This window comes from Neodiprion lecontei, chromosome 7, assembly GCF_021901455.1.
Source record: "Neodiprion lecontei isolate iyNeoLeco1 chromosome 7, iyNeoLeco1.1, whole genome shotgun sequence".
NCBI classification, from domain to species: domain Eukaryota; kingdom Metazoa; phylum Arthropoda; class Insecta; order Hymenoptera; family Diprionidae; genus Neodiprion; species Neodiprion lecontei.
Window position 1 is genome coordinate 24,238,812 of NC_060266.1, and position 21,552 is coordinate 24,260,363.

Sequence of the window (21,552 nt, forward strand, 5' to 3'; positions counted from 1 at the left end):
AAGATTGCAAAAATAAATAACCAGCAATTTTCATGTTTTCCATTTTTTTCCTTTCATTCTTTGTTAAGAGAATAAAAACAGATTCTTTCTCTAATTCCTCTTCGTCCCTTTGATTCCTCGAAGTCTTCTGTACTCTTGCAGCAAAGTTCGAGCGAAGCTTTTATGAATTATTCAGTATCGCCGTATCGTCGATACAACCCTTCAAGCGTCGTACTCGCATCTGCTTCGGATCAGGCCTCAGAGGATTAGAGATTCAATATTCAGGATTCAAGGGCCGGATGTTCCGACGAATTTACGGCGGTCCGCAGAGTTGTAAGAAAAACGTTGACCATCCGAAAAAATCAAAAGAGGTGACGGAAAGTTTTCTGTTTTTTTGTCCTCGACGAAGCGACGATGAGTACATGAATAAATTCATACATTCTTTTTACATCTACGCACGTATGTAAGTATGTATGTATACTTTGTACGTTATATTATATCAAAGCCGAGCTCGAGGAAAAACGGAAAGGATTTTTTTCATCTTTTTCCCACCTTTATTTAACGACGAGTTTTTCGTCGAAAGCGACTCGTTGGATTTAGCGTTGGTTTGAGTTTAACTTTCCCCATAAAAACCACCTGCCATTCAACGAACGCCTCTGTCTGCATCTTTTTCACAATTCGTTGATAATTTTCTGGAGATCGTTCTCGTTTTATCATTACCACTTACTATTTTCGTCCTCTGGATAACAACAAACAATTCCAAGTAAGCGAGTTCCACGAGAGAAAACGAAAATACGCCACGCGATCGTTGTCTCAAAATTTCTCCAACTGTTCCAACGAACATTTATTACACCACCGAACGAAATCCAGCTTTATTAAATTTCATCTCTGTTTGGTTATTCGTACATAAATATTGTAAGAACAAAAATCGTGAGAATTTTAGATTACATTATTTTTGTTGTCGGCTCGCCGTATAACGCTCGTGACATAGTTTCAGAGACGAGCTGGGCCGAGATGAAAATGAAAAAGAAAAGAGAGGAAAAGAAAAGAAACGAAAAAGAAGAATATCCAAGTATTACGAGGGCAACTCCGAGGGCTTTGGAATCCGTATTGGAATCCCTCCCTTTGTTGTCGAGGAACTTTAACAACGGGAGCTGTTTCAACGGCAGATGGTTTTGAGATTCGCAAAATTACAATGCAGGCTATATTACGTCAGAGATTCGGGATTGCGGATCTCGCGGAAAAAGAAATTGTCGCAGGCGTCTTTGAAATTTGGAGTAAAAATTATGGGTTTGGTGTAGATTTGCGTTATTACGTACATTAATGTCCTCTTTGTTTATGTAATACGATGAAATTTCGCCAAAGGTAAACCAAAAAAAAAAAAAAAAATAGACGTGGATGAAAAACGTAACTATCCAGACTTTCGCAATGATTATTATCGTTTACTTTTTTTCCCGCAAAAGTTGAGAGGGAAAAATATGCCACTTGCGTTCCGCTTTTCGGGTCGAAAAAGTTAACGTCACGGTTGAGTCGGGGATAAAATTGATTCAATTATACGACAAGCTCGCGGTAATACTTCAATCGCACTGTATCGACGAAGAAAAGGTCTCGCGAAGTGGTAAAAGTGAACGGACGAGGGCGACAAACGGCTAAAGACGAGAACCCGAAGGTGTGTCTGAACATAACGGCTGTTTCCACGCGTCGTCCAACCGTTGACTCGTACTACTTGAGGCCAAGCGCGTGAATAATTCTGCTGCATCTACGCGAATCAGACCGAAACGAGCGTCTACGACCGATAAGGAGAAACAGCCCTCGATCTGTGACATTGATTGATCGTGAGATGAAAATAATGCTGGAACTTGAAGGCGGGCAATTAAAACGGGTTCGGAAAGTTTCGTCGATGCCAATTAATTTTAACGCTACATCTGTATTAAATGAAGTATTGAAAAAATGTCAACGAGTTGAAAAAATTTTTTTATACCGTTGACAATGATGTAAAGTATTCTTTGCTCGACTGCTCTACAGACTGTACTGAATATGATTTATAAAATTATTAATCAAAATGAAGCCTCATGTTTTTTACAGCTTCGGGGTTTTTCCTCATCTGCGTAACCAGAGACATCAAAAAATTATCGACACGCTTCAAAGCCGTAGTAAAGAAGCGACGACGAATGATTGAAGAAACGAATAACACGCCATTCGCTCTGACGCACAGCGAGTCCAAGCGAGTTGAGATAACTCAAATCAATAAATGTAAACTTTTGTGTCAAAAGTATACCAGTGTCAAAATAAGGAAAATAATGAACACGTTATCAACTAAATTTCGTATCTTTTTCTGAGATATGTATAATGTCAATATACATTTCGCAGAAAAAAAAACGAAACTTAGTTGATAACATATTCGTTATTTTCCTTATTTTGACACTTAAACTGTGTTATGTGGAACGTTAAATGTATTCAAACGATAATCAAGTTATGCGGAGAATTTCTGAAAACAGATAAGCTTCTCCGGTCATCCGATCCCATTAATCATCATATCACACCGGTATCGCAACAGCGTATAAAAACGAGGAAAAATTTTACACCTCCGATGAGCTTAATTGTCGTAATGATATTCGAGATTGGTAGGTAAATGAACAAAGCGATTTCACAACCAAGTCTTTGTACGCTCAGCATCGAAATACGTCTCAGTACCGTAAAAATCTGTCAAATTCGGGGAAAAAAACTGTCACTAATTGCCATAACACGAGCAATAGACGGCTTTGCAGTCCAGAGTGTCATTTATTGTCGTTGCTTGTGCGAAATGTTGTTGTTCTCGATACGTACTAAGAAGCTGAAGAATTACATCTAACGAAAAGACGAGTAGCACCGAGTTTGAAAAATAAATAATCCTCTGTAGTTTTCAAATAAAAATAGAATTTACGGTTTTAAATATCGGTCGAACAACGCGGTGACGTTTTTCACGACTAAGTGAGCTGTAATGCATCATCTCGGTAGTAAGAGGTAAGAAACGTAGAATATTGTGAATATCAGTAAAGCAATCGATGCTGTGGATGATAACGCGTGGAAGCATCGGGTCGTCTCGAGACGTTAACGATCTTTGATATCGGTGTCGTCAAAGATCTTCACACTTTTTAAAACGCGATGCGAGCATCGAAGCATTGAACAGAGAAAGACGCTACGCGTGGATCGGTGAAGCGGTGAGGATTCAAGGTAAGTGTACGTTTTATTCGTCAAGGCTGAGCGGACAAGTTTTAAAACTGGTTAAACCTGAAACCCGCTGATCAAGTCGACCACAATTATCCGCGGTCGAGATGCGAAGCGAACAGTCGAAAGGAATCCACATTCGTGTTCTAACGGAGTAGAAGGTCAGTAATTCGCATCAGCGAGGAGTTTGGAAATAAAGTTGAAAAATGGCAGCGCTCCTCGTTTCGTTGCCGCTGCAAATCGCCTGTCAAATAATGTGCGGAACAAATTCAACCAACAATAATCTAAACTGCTGTAAGTAATCGTCAAAGATGAAATTAATCTAAAAGTTCCGTCGCTGTGACACAAAGATCTTCAGTTTTATTTTTATTTTTTTGTTTTCTTTACTCAATCTTTTCAGTCGATAATACACCGAGTTTTCAGCAACACGCGCCGTTGTCCAAAGGATACGTAGCCTTTCCGGATATCGGGCGCGCCTTCAAATCGTATCACGATAAAGAAGTGACGTGGGACGAAGCTCGGAGACGATGCATCGAAAACGGCGCCAATTTGGCAGTAATCGATTCGTTGACCACGCAAGATTACATTATGAAAGTTAAACCAGCCATGTCTAGCGCTCACGTTGGGATTCACAGATTTTTCAACGGGGAAGAATGGACGAGTGTCAAGAATGGTAAGAGTTTGAACAAGTTTTAACGGCGTTACGCGGATATTCAAAATTGCGTGTCTGACCATCGTATTAGGTTTTTCAGACTTTGGCAACGTCTCGTCACGTTATTGCGAAAGCTTTGTACATTCCATGTATATGCTTCCAAGATCTTTGAAATTTATAACCGAAAAGTAACGCTGACACAGCAATTTCATGTTTTACGCATGCGATGCGTTGTTGCCACGTCGCAACGTTTTACGGCCTGCACAGCCGAGTACAACCTCAGACGTGTGTACAGTTTTTTAAATAATTTTTCCCAACATCGTGGAAGTGGTGAATAATTCTGAAATATCTTTATCAATTGTTATCGGACTTGCTTCTACTGCCAAAAAAAAAATTCACCCAAATTTCAGGGTCACTTCGTTACAAACTTAATCGACAACTTCGATTCTCGTCCATTCCTCCATGAGAATACGTGTAAAATGAGCGAAGACATATTTCCTCGTATCTGACAAACAATCCCGTGAATTTATACAAAATTTTAATCTAACGATCGAATCACATAAATCTGTCGAATCGCCAATTCTCGTACGGTTATGGAACTCCCTTAAAATTGCTCATCTTCATCCAACTCGCGCCATGTTGATCGCCTATTGTAAAAGCCCTTGAATAAAGTGCTTACTGAACTCAAGATCGACGAAAACTCGCAAAGCTTGAACGCTCAATTCTAAAATCTTTGCGATTTTTTTCAAGGCCCGTTCATTGATAGGATATAAATGTTCGTCACCAGGTCTTCCCGTGTCTTTGGTTCCATGGGCTCCCAACCAACCGTTCGAGGGTGCCGACTTGAAATGTGGGGGGATGTGGCACGACGGAAGAGGACTTTTTTCCGAAACGTGCACCGACAAACGACACTTCCTTTGCGAGATATCGATACCAAAGGAGAACGTTTAGCTGCGGCGAATACTTGTAATTTCAGACCGAATTATATATTCGTAGTTGGCAGAGGAATTGCGACAAACTACTGCGATAAACAAACTATTTACTTGTGTGAAATTTTTCCATTTTTACTTAAACAATAAAATATCCTTCGTCTTTCAAACTATTTTCTTTTCCACGGTTTAATAATCCATTTATTTTTATTTTATTCTTATACAACACTCGGTAAGCGATACTCGGATTCTTCGCATGGGTTTATCTGTCGGTACGAGATAAGAAAAGTCAAAGGGGGAGAATATCTTACGTATAAAACATCGACAGATCGTCGTCAGCGGGAGTAAACGCAGAAGAAACGTCGAGTCAGTCGGTACGAAGTTGAATAATAAACTCGAAAAATGGCAGGGTTCCTCGTTTCGCTTCCGATGCATCTCGCCTGCCAGATAATGTGTGCCGGGAATTCTACCAACGGAAATGTAACTTTTGGTAAGAAATTTATGGGGAAAGAGTCGATCGAAAAATAGCACATAGCAACAGAATAATGTCTGTGGCTGAGGAAACGAACTCAATTGTCTAAATTGTTTCAGGTCAAAATACGTCTACTGGTAAGCAAAACAGTTCCCCGTTGCCCGAGGGGTACATAGCCTTCCCGGATATCGGTGTCGCCTACAAGTCGCATCACACGGAATTGGTGTTGTGGAATGAGGCTCAAAGACGATGCCGCGAAGATGACGCTGTGTTGGCGCTGGTCGATTCGTTGAAAAAACTGGAATACGCAATGAAAATTAAACCACTCACGTCTGCTTCGCACATTGGGATTCGCAGATGGTCCAAGAGGAGTGAATGGAAGGGTTTCAAGACTGGTAAGGGTTCAAACTCAATCATCATCATCGTCTCGTCAAACTCGCGGCATGTTCAGCGCCTGTTACAGAAACCCTGGAATAAAAGTATCGATTTCAACATCGACGAAAACTCGCGAAACTTCAAAGCTCGTTTCTGGAATCGTAAAGGTTCGAGGTCCGTTTAGTGCTACGATGTAAACGTTTGTCTGTCACCAGATCCTCTCGTGTCCTCCCTTCCATGGGCGCCTTATGAACCAACCTACGGCGCGGACGAAAACTGCGCATTTATGTGGATGGACGGAAGAGGACTTGCTGCAGGAAATTGCTATAAAAACATCCAGCACTTTATTTGCGAGATTCCAATATGAACGGACAACGATAAGTAATTCCTATGATTTGATTGGTAGGATTTATCGTATCTTTACCGACAATTCTATATACCTACTCACAGCTCGTTAATACGCTTGTAAAAATCATAATTATCTCTGGAATAAATATTCCAAACACAAATTGCATATCACGTGTATTTTGTTCACGATCCCGAAAGAGAATAACATGCCGAAGCGTAAGTGACGACACACTTTGATCTAAGAATTTATTTTCTTGACCCAAGTTTAGGATTGCCTCCTGAAACTTTCCTCCAATTACCAGACGAAAATTCTCCGCTTAAATCCCGAGCGTCTCTCAGGGCTTATATGGGCACGAAGTTAAACTCACTGCCACCCCGCAAACTCCGTCAACCTGCCAAGCGCAACTTAGGAGAGCTGCTTAGCCAAGTGTCGGCGACAACCGAGTCATTAATAATTTCCCAGCATACAATGCGGAGGTATTAGGGGGGGTTTTACAGATTTTTTTTTTTTTTTTAAGAAAACGTAAAAACTTGAAGTAATTTGAATTCAAGGGCGTTGCCAGTTACACTTTCAAAAACATTTTAGAATTTTTTCATTTTGAATTAATAACAAAATGGCGACATGTCGCGTATAAGTAGCGAACGACCACGTTTTCAATCCGGTGACGCAGATTCCTCGGTCAATTTTTATTCGATCGATTTGAAACTTTGACACAATCTTTCAAACTTGTTCATCGATTTCAGCTAGTGGCTAGGTTTTTTAATTTTCATCTCAAGATTTTTTAAACACTTTTTTATTTATCGAAAAATGATGTGTTTTGTTCGTAATCGTATATGCTTGGAAGAAAGTTTAGTTTTTTCAACATTTGGGCTACGAGCTCGAATCCAAAAAGGTATTTTTGATTCTAAAAAATTTTTCTCCCTCTCACAAGTTGAACAATAACGTCAGAAGATGCGCCACCGTAAAAACTCTCGATTTCGGAGTCATTCGCTACTTATACGCGTCATGCCGCCATTTTGTTATTAATTTCGATGAAAAATTTTCAAAATATTCGTGAAACTATAAATAACAAAGCCCTGAAGCTCAAGTTGCAACAAGTGTTGACGATTTCTCTAAGAGCAAGGAAGAAAATAAAAAAAAAAAAAAAAGAAAACCTTGCAAGATGTAACCCCCTGAAACACACTCGATTTCGAAATATTTCATTTCTCCCAAGCATGAAATCTCATTACCGGAGGTCGTGTCTCTCGATACGAATAGATTACGTATTTAATACATACTCGGTCGGGAAAGCATGCAAGCCTTCAGTAATACGTGACGTGAATCCGGCTGAACGTCCGTCCGTCGTAAGCTTAATTCCAATCGCGACTCGCGCCCACCGTAACTTTACTATCCATCCACTTCAAGAACGACAGAGTTGAAACAGTGTTTCCCAAACGAAAAAATTTAGAAATAAATACGCGAACAAACGCGACTAATACGTTAACTAGAATCGAATTCGGTGAGAACGACGCGCCAGCAAATACAAAAAAAAAAAAAAAAAAAAGAAGATCCGATGAACAACGAGACGATAATTAAACTAATCTGATATCGGGCAATGACTGAAGAATCCGCAGAAACTGTCTTTGACTGTATCGTAACTTCCCAAACCAATCAATTTTTCAACCGCATTTTCACATCTAATACGTATACTTTTTCCCCTGTAAATTATACTCCTTTCGGCAGAGTTTGCTAAACCAAGTTTTTCACATGCGAAAGGTTCTGCTTTAGGATGAATATCAGGGTCCGGGAGAAAGGGGAGAGAAGTATAATGTAGCGGTGGTAAAGAGACGCAGGTAGAAAGACAGGCGGTAAAATTCATTCGAGCGTGCATGCATGCACGTACGCGAATGCGTGTGAGTTTCGAAATCCAGACAAAGATTCGGTACTACGCGCACTTTTCACTCGGGAAGCCATTTTGAAAGCGACACTACACATACACACACGCTTTGTCCCGTTTTCATGCGTTTTAACCACGCACTGAAATCCTTTCAATGTATTTTTCATATATTTTTCTATTATTTTGCAGTGTGTATGCGTATATTTTTTTATTTTTTAATTTTTTTTTTTGGCTTTCTTTGCTCGACGCGAAAAAAACCGCAACAACGCGTTGTAAGGCATTTTCCATATCCGCGCACTTTCACCACGGGCTTTCACCCCGTTGGAAATTATTACCAACACACCGCGATGCCGACACAAGAGTTCTCCGATGCGTTTCGAATAAATTATCTTTCAGTCGCCGTTAATGACTGCGGTGTAACGATGATTAAAAAATACCGCGGCATTGATTATTACACGACGAATGTTGTCTACGATCAATTATCATACTCACAACTGTGGAAACGTCGTTCACGCAGTAGGATCGATGAGTTAATTAAACCCGACGGTAAACACGACGAACGAAATGTGGCCGACTTACCTGCGAATGAAAGGAGAAGAAAAATTTTCGATTAGAAGAATTAGAAGGAGAGTCGAGCGTTGCGATTACACACAAAAATCAGACGGCAATGACTGCTGTAAACTGTACATTATATACATTTTTAGAGATACGAAAAGGTAAAAATAATTTTAAAAAATAAATAAGTAGAAAAAAAACACACACACGCTGTGTATAAAAAAATTGTTAAAACGAAAACATGCGGCGTCGGTTGCCGAGTCATCTGGCTGAATGAAGAACTTCTCTCTTTCTCCATCTCTCTTTCTTTTTTTTTTTTCTTCATCCCCCGCGTTTTAATTAATTCCCCGGGATTTTATACGCTCTTGTAAAACCCCGGTAGAAGGGTGGCGAGGGACAGAGAGAATAGGAAGAGGGTGAGGGTGAGAGGGGCGGGTTCCAATGCATTTTTAATTGTCCCCGACAAGAGGGTCGAGTGCTACAGATGTAGTGTGGCTGGCTGGGTGGCTCTAGGCGTTCTCTTATCCCGCGGGGCGAAACAAGGCGGATTGAACGAAAGCCCCGTTTCTCAACGCGACCGGGAAACAAGGGTAGCCAGGGATGGAAATGTGGAAGAGAAGAGATGAGAGCGAAAAAACGAATGCGCGAAAAACACGCACGCCTGATATTCGAATGGCGATATACTGCGGAAGCTTTGGAGGTAAGTGGAAAAAATAAATAAATAAATAAGAAAAAAAAACAAAGCACGAAAAGAAAGCTTCTCAACCGAAGAGTAATTTGCAAATGGAATGGAAGTCGGACAACGTATCACGGATGAAATACAAATGGACGTTCAGCCGGGCGTTATTTTTATCTTCCAAGAGATATATTGCCTGCATACAACAGCCGGCGCAAGCTGCACACAACACGCCGAGACTAGTTATTGGCAAAGCTCGAACCGCCCGTTTCGTGTCCCTTTTATTTTCCACAGATTTTGCAGACGGTACCGCCATTTGGAGGGGTATAAATGTGGGCGGAAAATCAGGTTGAACGTTTCGTAACGTTGTTGCAATGATGCATGTATCTTTAGAAAAAAAATCGTTGTTTTGCAACTTTGGAGGGTTGCGCGAAATTTCGGAAATTTAGTTGATAAAGCGTGAATAAGATTTTTATTTTGTAAATTCAAATTCCTGAGTTATTTTCGTTTCAATACTTCGATACGGTAAAATTACTGACCTCAGCCTCGTGACAAAAACCAGTTCAAAATCGCGCAGCAGCTTAAAGACCAGAATACATTGGGGCACGTATCGTTGAAAAAGAGAGGTGATAAGATTCGTTGAAAATAGACAAAGTCGAATACTGATTAATATGATTCGTGCGTACCCCCGCCCACCTTATCATAAGCGTTCGAAAAAAAATCGGGGAAATTTACCGCCGTTCACGAACAGACGTGCGTTTAAATTATGGATCGGTGGAGAGGGATGAGTCGGAAAAGCCCGCCGGGGATGATTCGGGGAGGCTGCGGAATGCCGACGAGCATTGTCTGCGTCGCGGATTTTCGATCAAATCCTACGAAAACGCTTGGATTTACGATTGGCGGTTTGAATTAATGAGGATAAATTTAGCGAGGATACAGCAACGCTGCATGTTTGGGAAACGACGTTATTTCGCACCTTTAGGATTGTCTGAAATTTGATAGACCATGGTAAAGAAAATATATTCATATATTTCGAAAAATCAACTCCACGAATAGTCGTTTAGAAATTTCACGATAATGTTGTTTTTTCCGTTAACGTTATCAGCTTCAGCCTCGTTTAAATTATTCAAATTATTTGTTACGAAAATCATTCGTTACTTTTCTGTCGAGTGAAAGCGAGTAGTTGTTTCATTCGATAGCCGTAATATTTATTTATTTATTTACATAATTCCACGGGATTTAATCCTTTTACAAAGAAACAACGAATCGTGAATTAACTATGATCATAATATCGTCGTATATAACGTAAATACAATACAATATAACTGAAATAAAATAACAAGAAGCACAATTAAAGAATAATATAAACACGATATAGATACAGCCGAATTAATAGATAAAAAATTGGAAACATAAAAAAAGACAAGAGACACGACAATGAGCGTATACAAGCAGCAAACTACGTGCTTTTGGATGTAAAAGAACCCAACGAATCATTGAAAAGCTTTAACCACTGACAGTTATAATCACCTACAAGGCTAAGTAATAATATTATATTCAAAATATCGCATCGTATCAAACAAACCATAAAAATCATAGGGATTAGATCGAATCCTATTAACCCGTTCGCTGCGGCGCAATACTGGTTAATTAAATCGAACTAACGATGCGTAATTAAAATAGTATTTAATCATCGGCAGCGCGCATGTGTCCGTGTGATGAGAAGAAACGCAGGGTCGGGTCATCTCGAGATATCAAGTTAATCGGTTCAATGGTTATCATCTCGAGTTTTGTAAACTCCGAGTGTATAAGTGCAGACTGTAGCTTAAACGAAGTCTAAAGCTCGTCGTGAGTTGACGTTTGTTCCCCGGAAAGTTAAAGAGAAACAATGTCTGGAGGGCTTCTAGTGACGCTGCCTCTGCAGCTGGCCTGCCAACTTATCAGCGGAGGGAATTCAACCTTCGACAGCATTTCCGTCGGTAGGAATACTTTGAAGATATACACGATATCGTTTACGTGTCTAAATAACACGTGACGAATTCAACACGTCACACATTCAACGTAATTTATCTCGACACAAGTCGAGTGGTCAACATATACACGAATCAACGCGCATTTCGTGTTCAATTTTGCAAATTTTGCAAATTTTACCATTTACTTTTGATACTTAGACTTTATACCTGAGTATAGAATTTAAATCATATATTGCAGAAATTCTAATTTTTCCAAATCAACACTGTGACATGTTGACATTACGGACTGTTGAAATTTTTGATTTCCATTTGTCGACATTGTGTGTTGATTGTGGAAATTTTTAAAAATTTTTAACATCGAAAATAAAGTGCGTGGAAATATACAATTTTGAAATAATATGTGTTGAGAGTTATGATGTGCCGACATCGTGTGTTGATTTAAAAAAATTTCAACGCTGAAAATAATGCGCGTTGAAATATATAATCTTGGAATAATACACGTCGAAATTTACGATGCGTTGACGTTGTGTGTTGATTTTGCGAATTTCATCATTCACTTGTGATATTCAGACGTGATTCTCATGATACTCATGGTATCGATGTGATACTATTGGACGTACGTGTAACGAAATGCGCGGTAAATAAACTGTTACAAACAAGATCTCGATTTCACCCCATAGTACTGAACGAGACAACCACGTTGCCGGAGGGTTACACAGCTTTCGAAGACGTCGGAGTCGCCTACAAATACTACGCCAATAAAATGACCTGGAACGCAGCCCGGAAACAGTGCATCGCGGTGGGTGGTGATCTGGCTGTGATCGACTCCTTCGACAAGGTCGGATACGCCGCAAGCCTGAAGGAGAAGAGCATAAACACCCACGTGGGCCTTCACAGATTGTTCAACAACATGGAATGGATGAGCGTGAAAAGCGGTGAGATAAAAGCTGCAACGTCCTCGCTATGGAGGATAGAGGCAACGAGCACTGTCTCACATGACTGTTCGACCCGAAGAGTGTCCACCGAAAAGCATTGACCACTGACAGGCAATGAGGATTGAACCCATCAAAGTTCATTTTTGTTTGTTTGGTTCGACGCAACTACTTTCGTAATACAACCATTTTACGTAGAATTGTTTGAACTTTACTTAAAAAGAAACAAGTAAAAGAAAAAAAATCTCGCTAACTTTGTTAGAAGTCTAGATATTTGAAATTGATTTCCACTGGGTATATTTTACACTCATTGCCACGAGAGGTAGGTTTGGAGGTTTGCCTGTCAGGGGTTGAATAACATTTCAGGTCTTGATTGGAGCTCAGCAAACAGGGTTCGATCGGGTTCAATCTGATTGGCGGTTTGTGGAACATTAGCTGCAGCAGCGTCATCTTAATTCATCCCTTTCATTTAAGGACACTTTCCGTACACGGAGATGGTCCACCTTACCCCCCTACCCTCCACAGTCCTCGTTCAAAAACGATCAACTTTCCCTAATTTCTATACCCGCAGGTGAGCCCGTCGCTTTCGTACCCTGGAAACCAGAGGCAAACATGAATTCAGGAGCCGGAGGATGCACGGTTTTGTGGTTCGACGGAAGCGGATTGAGTCCATCGAACTGCAGTCAGGAGTTGCCCTCAATTTGCGAGATTTCCTTGGTCAAAGGACACAAGCGCAAGCTGGAGGTTCTCCGGAGAGAAGAGAACGTCGAATCGTTGCGACAGACCGAAATAACGGTGAACACGAAGCGCGTGACAAGCTTAGGGTGAACCACTATCGATCATACTGTGGCACATATTCCAATAAATAACTGTTCCAGCTAATCGTTCAGTTTATTTATTCCCCCTCCCATTTCGTTCGTCGTTTCTTTATCAATTAGGTACGCCAAACTCGGCACAGCTTCGGCCGGGTCAGGTCATCGCAGAAGTTATCGCTTCCGATAAAGTCCAGACACAGCTGAAGTAGCTGTCGCCAGTACTCAAGTTAAACAGAGCCAAGACGTCTTTCAGACTTTAAACAGTGCCGGAGACTCGATTGGTTGGTTTACTTCAAGTGACGAACAAACTCTCAGCATGTACAGTCCGCTGGCCGTGCTGCCCTTGCATCTCGTTTGTCAGCTGATAGATGCCGACAACTTCACCGCAGCCAATGTCAGCTTGGGTGAGAATATTTGAAATTCAACTAGCCGGAGAGTTTATTGACGGTAGTAAATGGGAATCGATGACGGTATGAGAAGTCACGTTGATTGATCAGTCTTAGATCGGTCGTTGGTACCGAAGGTCGCCACTGAGCTGCCTGATGGCTACGCGGTCTTCCCGGATATCGGAGTTGCTTACAAAGTCTACAAGAATAAGCTCCTCTGGGATAAGGCCCAAAAAATTTGCATCGCTGACGGAGGATACTTGGCTGTATTGGATTCGTTCCGGAAAGTGGAGGTCGCGACGGGATTGAAAGAAACCACCGCGGTTCCGTACGTTGGATTTCACAGAATTTTCGACAGCACCGAATGGACCGAGATGAAAACTGGTAAGACGATGACTAGAATTAAAATCTATGTGGCTGAAGTTAATAACGTTAACGTGACGAAACGTCGGGGGTAAAAATCATTATTGCTCAATTTTAGAATGACTTTCAAGGACGGTTGGCTTTTCATTGCTAAAGGTGCGAGGTAACGATTTTGCCTAAACACGCGTCGTTAAAGCAACGTTACCAACTTCACGCGACTAGAAATCTCAGCAACGTTCGATTTGCACACTACCTTGGCTTTATCCTCGTTCAAAGTAGCGATCAATTTTCTCTCACACAGTGAGCGAGTACCTAAAGCTCTTCAGTCGATGATCGGTAACTCGAATAACATTTCATTTTTCGACAGGTTTAACCGCGGTAGCGATACCGTGGAGATCCGACTCGCCAGACAGTGATGCTACACGAAAATGTGTTACTCTATGGGCCGATGGAACTGGACTGTACGCCGTAAGATGCAGCGAGGCACATCCTTTCATCTGTGAAGTTCCAATATTCAAGGAATGAGGACTGCGTTTAATTTTAAACCAGATACAAGAATGAATAGAGCTACTCGATGTAAGATTTATAATCCAGTGAAATAAATATCAGACGACTCACTCGTTGTCTTACTCATTCGTACCGTGTGAGTTAAAAATTTCTTTACATTAGTCTTCATCGTGCAAGTGAGTTCAGCTGATTGTACAAATATCGACAAGTTTGTCTTCAATTTTGCCATTAAACGTCGAGATGAGGATACGCGATACAATCATACAATTTATGTATCAAGTGTGTACGTATCAATGCATACTTTCAAACTGTGATACGATGTTCAATGTGAACGAGTTCGAGGGTCACCTACAGGGTATCGCTTGGGATAAGAAATACAATCGGTTGGAGGGATTAGCGTGATTATGTGTAAGAATTCGAAGCAAAACATCACTTGTCCGCAGTAGTGAAGAGAACGATATCAACATCAAAATATCATTGCGCGTTCCGGTGAAGTGAAAAAATGACAAATGCGATAGCAATTTTGCCTTTGCAGCTGGCGTGTCAGTTGTCTGAGTTTGCAAAACGTTTCAGTCGGTAATGAAGACATTTTCTCTTTCTCATTTGTCAAGTATAACTAGCTATCTCGGAATGACCTATTATCAGTATAATTCTTGAGTCAAGCATGGATCTCTGATGAAATTAATGAACACGTTAGGTACACCAGCAGTCCGGTTACCATGGGGTGAGGATTCATATGTTGACGAATTATTCCAAAAAAGTGCAAGGTTAACGACCGACGGTGTGTACGCATCTGAATGCACAGAGCAATACAATTTGGTTTGTGAATTTGAACTTTGACCCAAGGAGTAAAATCTAAATGCATCCCATCCTTCCATCCATTGTTGATACGGACATTGAAGCTTGAAACTTGTTTATTATAAGTATTCAGAACTGTGAGTTATTATTTAAATGACTCCCTAACGATCAGTAATATCAGTGAATATCAACTGATGTGTAAAATAAAATTATGTGAATATGACGGTGTTTTTTACGAATGAAAATAACAATCCCTTCCACTATTATTCAACTCGGTAGAAAACAACTCGACGATCTGTGGAAATCTAGCCCAGAGATTAACTGCTATCTCTCTGTCTGACAAAGCGGGCTAATCGAAGGCTAAGCCTCTGCATACAAATGGGCGTTTGCCGAGGATGCAGAAGCCCGGTAGGTACATTCGTGTCTATCGGCGTGTCTCCGAAACAATCATTAAAATCTTCATCCAAGACGAAAGCCCTCCCTCGTTTAATCACCCGACGGATAAACGATCGATTCAAGTTTAATAAATATTTAAATTTTATACCCAAGATGAAAATTGTAAAGAGATGAGAGAGGAATAACGATCCTTGTATTTAAACATGTCAGAGTACTTTGATCCCCGCGAGATTCGGTGTTCGTAACCAAACGGAATTTTCTTTTCTCTTGTTTTCATCCTCGTATCGTCAATAATTTACATCCAGCGTTAGAGGATGATAAAATCACAATCCTGCATATCTTCTTAACGAACATTCGTTTTAAAAGTGCAACTTTTCCCACGTGTTGTCAACGACGCAAGTATCGACGTTCACTGTGACGACCTTTAATGCTTCGGAAGGAAAAGAAGAAGAAGAAGAAGAACAAGAACAAGTCCCTCTTTGTTCCCTTCCAACGATCGATTTAAAAGAAACAATTTGTTTAACCCCCGGGCGAAACGAGAGTCAATTAGAACAGACCAAAACAAGAATATACCTTTAGGTAATAATCGAGTATTCGAACACAGTAATCGATTGACAAACCGGTACGCGAGTACTCGTCAAGCTGTGCTACAGGTGAATTTTACAGTCTCGATCGTACTTGAACTGAATCAAGAATGAATGTGTAGCCGATTCAACTCACATTATAGTATATTCCATGCCAAGATCATAATGGTCCAGAATCGGAAAACACCACCACCACCGTCGTCACCACTACCACCACCACCACCAACAACAACAACAACAACAACGGACACCGAGCAAAACCACAGCACAGTAGGAACAGTAGAAACAGCAACAACCAACCAACCAACCGAACAAGACGTCCGTGGAGTCGGAATTCCGTCGAGTTGAACGACGAACCAACGCGCAGAAATCAAGGATCCCCGATTGCGAACCGGAGGACAAAAAAAAAACAACTCGGTTGTAAATTTCGCGCCGAATTTATTCACGCCAGTGTGAAAAAACTCCTGGGTTTCGAACGCCGGCTCGTCTTTCCCCGCTCTCGTCCGGGGGTGAACTAGCAACCCCCGTGGCTGCAGGGCGATCCCGCGTATACGAGACGAGCGCAAGCGCGGATTCCACGCGTCTCCGTCGACGCCGGCCGTCGTCGTCGTCGTCGTTCGCCCGACGCCCTCCTCGCGGTCAATGTCACCGCGACGCGCCCGTTTCCCAGACTCCGGATCCCTAAGGGGGTGACGCTCTCTCCTAAACCACCCCTTAGAGCAGCCCCGAATCGCCGAACTCGGGCGAGTGTTCCCGCCAAATAACCTTGCGAGGTGTCATTCGTTCGAGGAAATCATCGGCATGGATTTGAATGGAACTGTGGTTGAGTAACGTTGTGTGGAATGATTTGCGTTTCGGATAAAATCGTTATTTCGTAGTTAGGTAATGCAATGTTCGAAGTGCGGTTAATTACAACAGGAGGTAACATTTTGGTAAAATATTTCCAAGCAATAATGCTTAAAGGAAGTCGACATTTCTCGCTTTTTAATTTCGACTCATCATCCAAGATCGATACATCGAACTACGAATATAACTTTCAGTTACCGCTACTCGATTTCCTCTTTCTTCCCTCCGAGACATCGCAAAAATACAATTTAAAAAAAATAAAACGTGTTAACGAGTAAAACATTTATAAGAGGAGCTACGATTATTTGTCTACGAAACAAAAACTGAATTTCACGTTATGCGACACATGTTCATATTTTGAAAACTTGACTACTTCGAAGTCACTGTAAACCTGCAAAACAGTGATCCCCCCCCATCATTTTGTGCATCAATGGAACTGAAATGGCTCCTTGAATATGCTTTCGAATCACTAGCAATCATCATGTTACACAATGATTTTCAATCATTTTGTATAATTTCCACTGACTCATGATTCTATCTAGAAAATTACACGATAAATCAGAAATCAACAGGAATGATTCGTAATGAATTGAAATCATTGGTTCGACTTCCAGGTGACGAATCAGTTGGCGTTTCGTGGAACTGGTAATAAACCATAATAAATGGATTAATTTCGTCCCTCCACGGTCAAAAATGATTTGAACGAGTTTCGTAGTGTGCTTTTTCGTTGGGATGGCTTGGAGGTTGAAATTCTTGAAGCGAAATTTTTCACCGGTAAATTTATAAAAACTCGACTCCGTGACTTTCCGCCTTACAATATCTGTAGCTGCAGATCGTATATTTTCACTCCACACCCTCTGCAGCTGTGGAATTCCTGCAACTTGGCAGATTTAAACCTCCTTCGAGTTTATTCTACCGGATAAAACCGAGCGTTAAAATAACCGGAAGTGGACTGAACCGAGCTCGACCTCCACTTTCTCGCCCTCTCCGTTTCTTTCTGCCAACGTTAAAGTTTTAACTATCCGCGAAGTTGCACAAGGATTTCTAGCGGTTTCGACGTTTACTCCAAGTTCTTCAGCAATTTCAAGTTTTCCTTTATTGCTCAAGTTTTTTTCCCACCCCTTTTTTCTTGCGTGTCAATGTGTGTCATAATCTCAAACGGCACCAACGTTGCAGCTCAATAAAAATTCCCGGGTTTTGTCAAACGGTGTCCAATAAAAAAATCCGTAACAAATTCAACGACCTTTCCAGGACATTTTCAGGTTCTTCAAGGACATTAAAAGTAGAATACTTCCAAAAGACAAGAAAAATTCAAGGGATAGTTGACCGGACTTTTGAAGGAGAAGCAAAATTCAAGGATATTTCCAGGACCACTAGACACCGTGTTTGAGGCCAGCCGCCAACAAATCACGAATCGATATTCGATAATTAATATCTGAGTGACAAGTTGATCTTTTGTCAGCGGATGGTCCCGACGTTATTACAAGACGACTTATGCAAACGAGTAAAGCTTTTCACACAGTCCTTGCCCTCCGTCCCGTTACAGACAACGAAGCCCGCCGGTAGTTTCCTCGTCAATTAATCTTGTCCATTGTTCCCTCGGTAAAGGGGAGAAACTCTCCCGAACTCCATGCTCCGAATTCCCCAATTTCTGAACATCGGAATGCAGACGCGTCCGCGTTCACAGGATGAGAAGAATACAGGGGGATAAGAGAGGGAGAAAAAAGAAAATTCACAAACCGAGGTAAAGGAGGATCCGATCACGTATAATAACGAATCCAATTTACTATTGTGCCGATACTTTTATCGTCCGCAAGCCAACGGCGATCGTTTCTCGTCGCTGTTACATCGTCGTATCTCAAGATTCAAGTCGAGTCAAGGATTACAAAGTGTAGAAAAAGTTAATCGCGATAGATTTTTACGAGCATAGAAAACACGCAACGCGCCAGGGATTTCTGACGGATCGCTACTGAGCCCGGGAAATGGGGGGTGGAAGAACGGTTAGGAATTACTGCAGCGATATAGGTACGTCAGGACTCGGGAAAGATCAGTTTCCCGATTCCTGAGGAGGGTTGAAAAAGAACCGCCGTGCCAATTCATCACGATTAAAGGGAATCGATGTATTATCAGGAAATCTAGCGTCAATGACAAATCAAATTCCCTGAAATTTCCCGGTTTTCCAGATTTCCCTGACAGTCAGACACCCTGACATTGTTTGCGGCTCTCTTCACCTGATTCGACAAAAGATATAACGCACAAATCGTCGAGAGGAGAGAACTAGCAATCTGCCAGTCGTCCCGAGGCTCGTGATCGCTCTACGATTGATCCGTTACCCTTTTTCAACTCCCTCGATTCGTTTTCCACCCTTTCTTTTCTCACGGTATTGGATTACATCGACCTGTTTTTTCAGAGGCGATAATCGACGAACCATAACAGAGAAAATCCCTGATCACAATCGTAGTGTTTGGGAGGATATTTCGATTTGTTTTATGGATTTGGATTTTCCGACCATCAATCATTACCGTGCCGGTGTCTTTTTATTTTCACGTAGGTAATTTATGTCCAAGATTTACTCGAGTTATTCAATTAAAGATTTTTCAAGTTTTTCCATCAGTTTCCTCGCAAAATTAACTGATTCGGGTGAAAATGGTCAGAAGATTCAAGTATGAGATAAATGTCTGTAAAGCAAAACTTTTCAAGTCTGAATAATCTTAGAATTTTAACAACTTCAAATCTACACATGAATTAAATTATTCACTTACTACAAAATGATTCAACTTCATGAATATAACTAACAATATCTTCATTTTGCAAAAACTTCGGCTTCAACTACGTTTGCAGCGGTATATTAAATACATTTGCGTTATAATTTTAAGACATTTTCCAATATTTACTAAAAATGAAAGAAAATTTTCAGTATACGTCGACGCACGCAATTTGAGAAAATTGATGTAAAAAGCTAGAGAACGACGTAATTAAGTGCGTAGCGACTTTTTGACGGTATTAAAATATAATAACGTCCGCAAAGTAATAACCAAACTTGTGCGTGCTATATTGTTTTTCCGGGTTAAATTAATAGGCTCGCGTCACGTGATAGGATCGTTAAAAAGCGTTTTTGCAGCCGCGTAAATTGGGCGCAGCTTTAACCCGATTCAAGGTATAAAACCGGTCGAATTCTCCTCGCTCTAAATTGACCAATATTTCTACTCCCGCGACATTTTTTTCTTTCTCTCGCCTTTCTCGACTTCTTTTTACATCTCGAGACTCGAGAATTCTCGAATTATCGAGAAATTCTTCAACTTTTTTCAAAAATGATAATAAAACTGTCGAGTAAATGAAAAATAAAATTACGGTTATTAATAATCATCAACATTTATTATTCATAATTCAATCTTGTTTCAATCCAAGTTTTAATTGCTTGCACGCATGCCTAACAAAATCAACTGAATTATACTTTCGAGTATCTTCCTATAAAACTTTGAATATGTATTTTATTATTAGCTTTTCCGTCCTAAGGTGAGTAAAAATATCAATCACACAGTATTTTAATCAAACAAACATTAGACACCCGAAGTATCTTTACAAGAAGAATCTTCAAATTAAAGTTACCTAAAATCGAGACGCGATTTCTCGATTTCTCACCTCGACGCGTTTTCCTCGTCTCGAATAAACCCAGACAAGATTTCCGAAAAACTCTCGCCTCGCGAAGTCTCGACCAAAAGCCCCCGGCGTAAAATATTAAATCGTCGAAAATTCTCGCGACGTAGTTACAATCGATGTAGAAAATCTATTCCGACTAACAACGCTCCGTTGCATCAGCAGCAGCATCAGCGAGCAACGTTCTCCCCTCGTTCTCTTCTAATGGGGCGTTTCGGACCGGCGAGCCAATTGGTCACCGGCCCCTGAATCCTGAATTACATATCAGAGCCGTAAACCCCGTTGCCACCCTCTCGCCGCCCGTACATCGCAGCCGGACGATATATCCTCGAAAACAGTTGACCCGGCATAGCCTGTAATTGGCAGACTACCAGACACCCTCCGATTATTCGAAATAAGGTAAGAAGTCTACCAATTATTCACCTTTTTTCATTCTATCTGTTTCGACGCTTAATTATAAAATTGGCAAAAAAAAAAAAAAATTAATTTTTAGCGTCTAACTCTGTACCAATTGGTTTTAGTCGTTGAGAAATTGAGAAATTCGCAATTTTAAATAATAAAAAGACCCGTTAATTGGATTCAAACGCTTACATCGAGTGAGGAAATTTTGTCGAGCCTGATCGTAGAGGCGATGTCGAGACGCTTGGATTTTATTCGTTCACACGTTCGGACGATTGAAATTGTAGGCCAAAAATTTTTTTCCATGACGAAAAGCGACTGCTTTTAATTTTATTTCAATTTTACCACAAAGCACGGAACTTTGGATAACGAATCAGCTTGTTCGCCTCTGGTCAAGTGGTGAGTAACGATTTTTGGTTATTTTTTTATTTTTTTTTTTCTTTGCAAACAGCAGAGAAAAACCGTCCAGACGTGAGAGGTTTTTTGTTTTCTTTTTCTCCACGGAGACAGATTTATATATATTATGTCATAAACTGTATACAAACTTGAGTCAAAAAAATACATTTCGAAAGACAAATTGATTGGATGGATTTTGTTAAAACGGATAATAGTGACGGAAGTTTTAAAAATAGTGATCTAGAATTTTGCGGGAATAGATGCGATCCGTAAGTTTTGGAGATTACAAATATTCGATTTGTTGAAAATGCACAAACAAGTGAGAAAACCGCGAGGGTTACGTTGTGAACTGAATACAGATTCGTTTTAAGAATTCAGAGTGACGTTAATGACGTCGTTTATTCTTAAAGTTCTTTGGATCGTTGAAAGG

General features: G+C 40.7%; 3 protein-coding genes across 17 annotated transcripts in view; 2 read left to right on the forward strand and 1 right to left on the reverse strand.

Annotated features, from left to right (window-relative positions):
* Positions 1 to 21,552, reverse strand: part of LOC107224485 (dystrophin, isoforms A/C/F/G/H) — a 325,712-nt gene that overhangs the window by 253,693 nt on the left and 50,467 nt on the right. The gene's annotated exons all lie outside the window — the stretch shown is intronic.
* On the forward strand, positions 3,253 to 6,128 carry LOC107224490 (C-type lectin domain family 17, member A). Of its 5 annotated transcripts, XM_046745800.1 has the most exons (5): positions 3,259 to 3,480; positions 3,587 to 3,859; positions 4,626 to 5,257; positions 5,359 to 5,634; positions 5,830 to 6,128. In XM_046745800.1, the coding sequence occupies exons 3-5, from the start codon at positions 5,170 to 5,172 to the stop codon at positions 5,979 to 5,981; spliced, it is 516 nt and encodes a 171-aa protein (XP_046601756.1). In that variant the 5' UTR covers positions 3,259 to 3,480; positions 3,587 to 3,859; positions 4,626 to 5,169; the 3' UTR covers positions 5,982 to 6,128. The 5 variants fall into 5 exon arrangements, with proteins under 5 accessions (XP_046601755.1, XP_046601757.1, XP_046601754.1 ...); XM_046745799.1 differs by lacking the exon at positions 5,830 to 6,128 and having other exon boundaries at positions 3,253 to 3,480; positions 3,610 to 3,859; positions 5,359 to 5,823; XM_046745798.1 differs by lacking the exon at positions 5,830 to 6,128 and having other exon boundaries at positions 3,258 to 3,480; positions 5,359 to 5,823.
* Positions 10,859 to 14,178, forward strand: LOC107224487. 2 transcript variants are annotated; one of them, XM_046745796.1, is made up of 5 exons: positions 10,859 to 11,049; positions 11,724 to 11,978; positions 12,547 to 13,194; positions 13,271 to 13,560; positions 13,907 to 14,178. In XM_046745796.1, the coding sequence occupies exons 1-3, from the start codon at positions 10,959 to 10,961 to the stop codon at positions 12,801 to 12,803; spliced, it is 603 nt and encodes a 200-aa protein (XP_046601752.1). In that variant the 5' UTR covers positions 10,859 to 10,958; the 3' UTR covers positions 12,804 to 13,194; positions 13,271 to 13,560; positions 13,907 to 14,178. The 2 variants fall into 2 exon arrangements, with proteins under 2 accessions (XP_046601752.1, XP_015520041.2); XM_015664555.2 differs by having other exon boundaries at positions 13,288 to 13,560.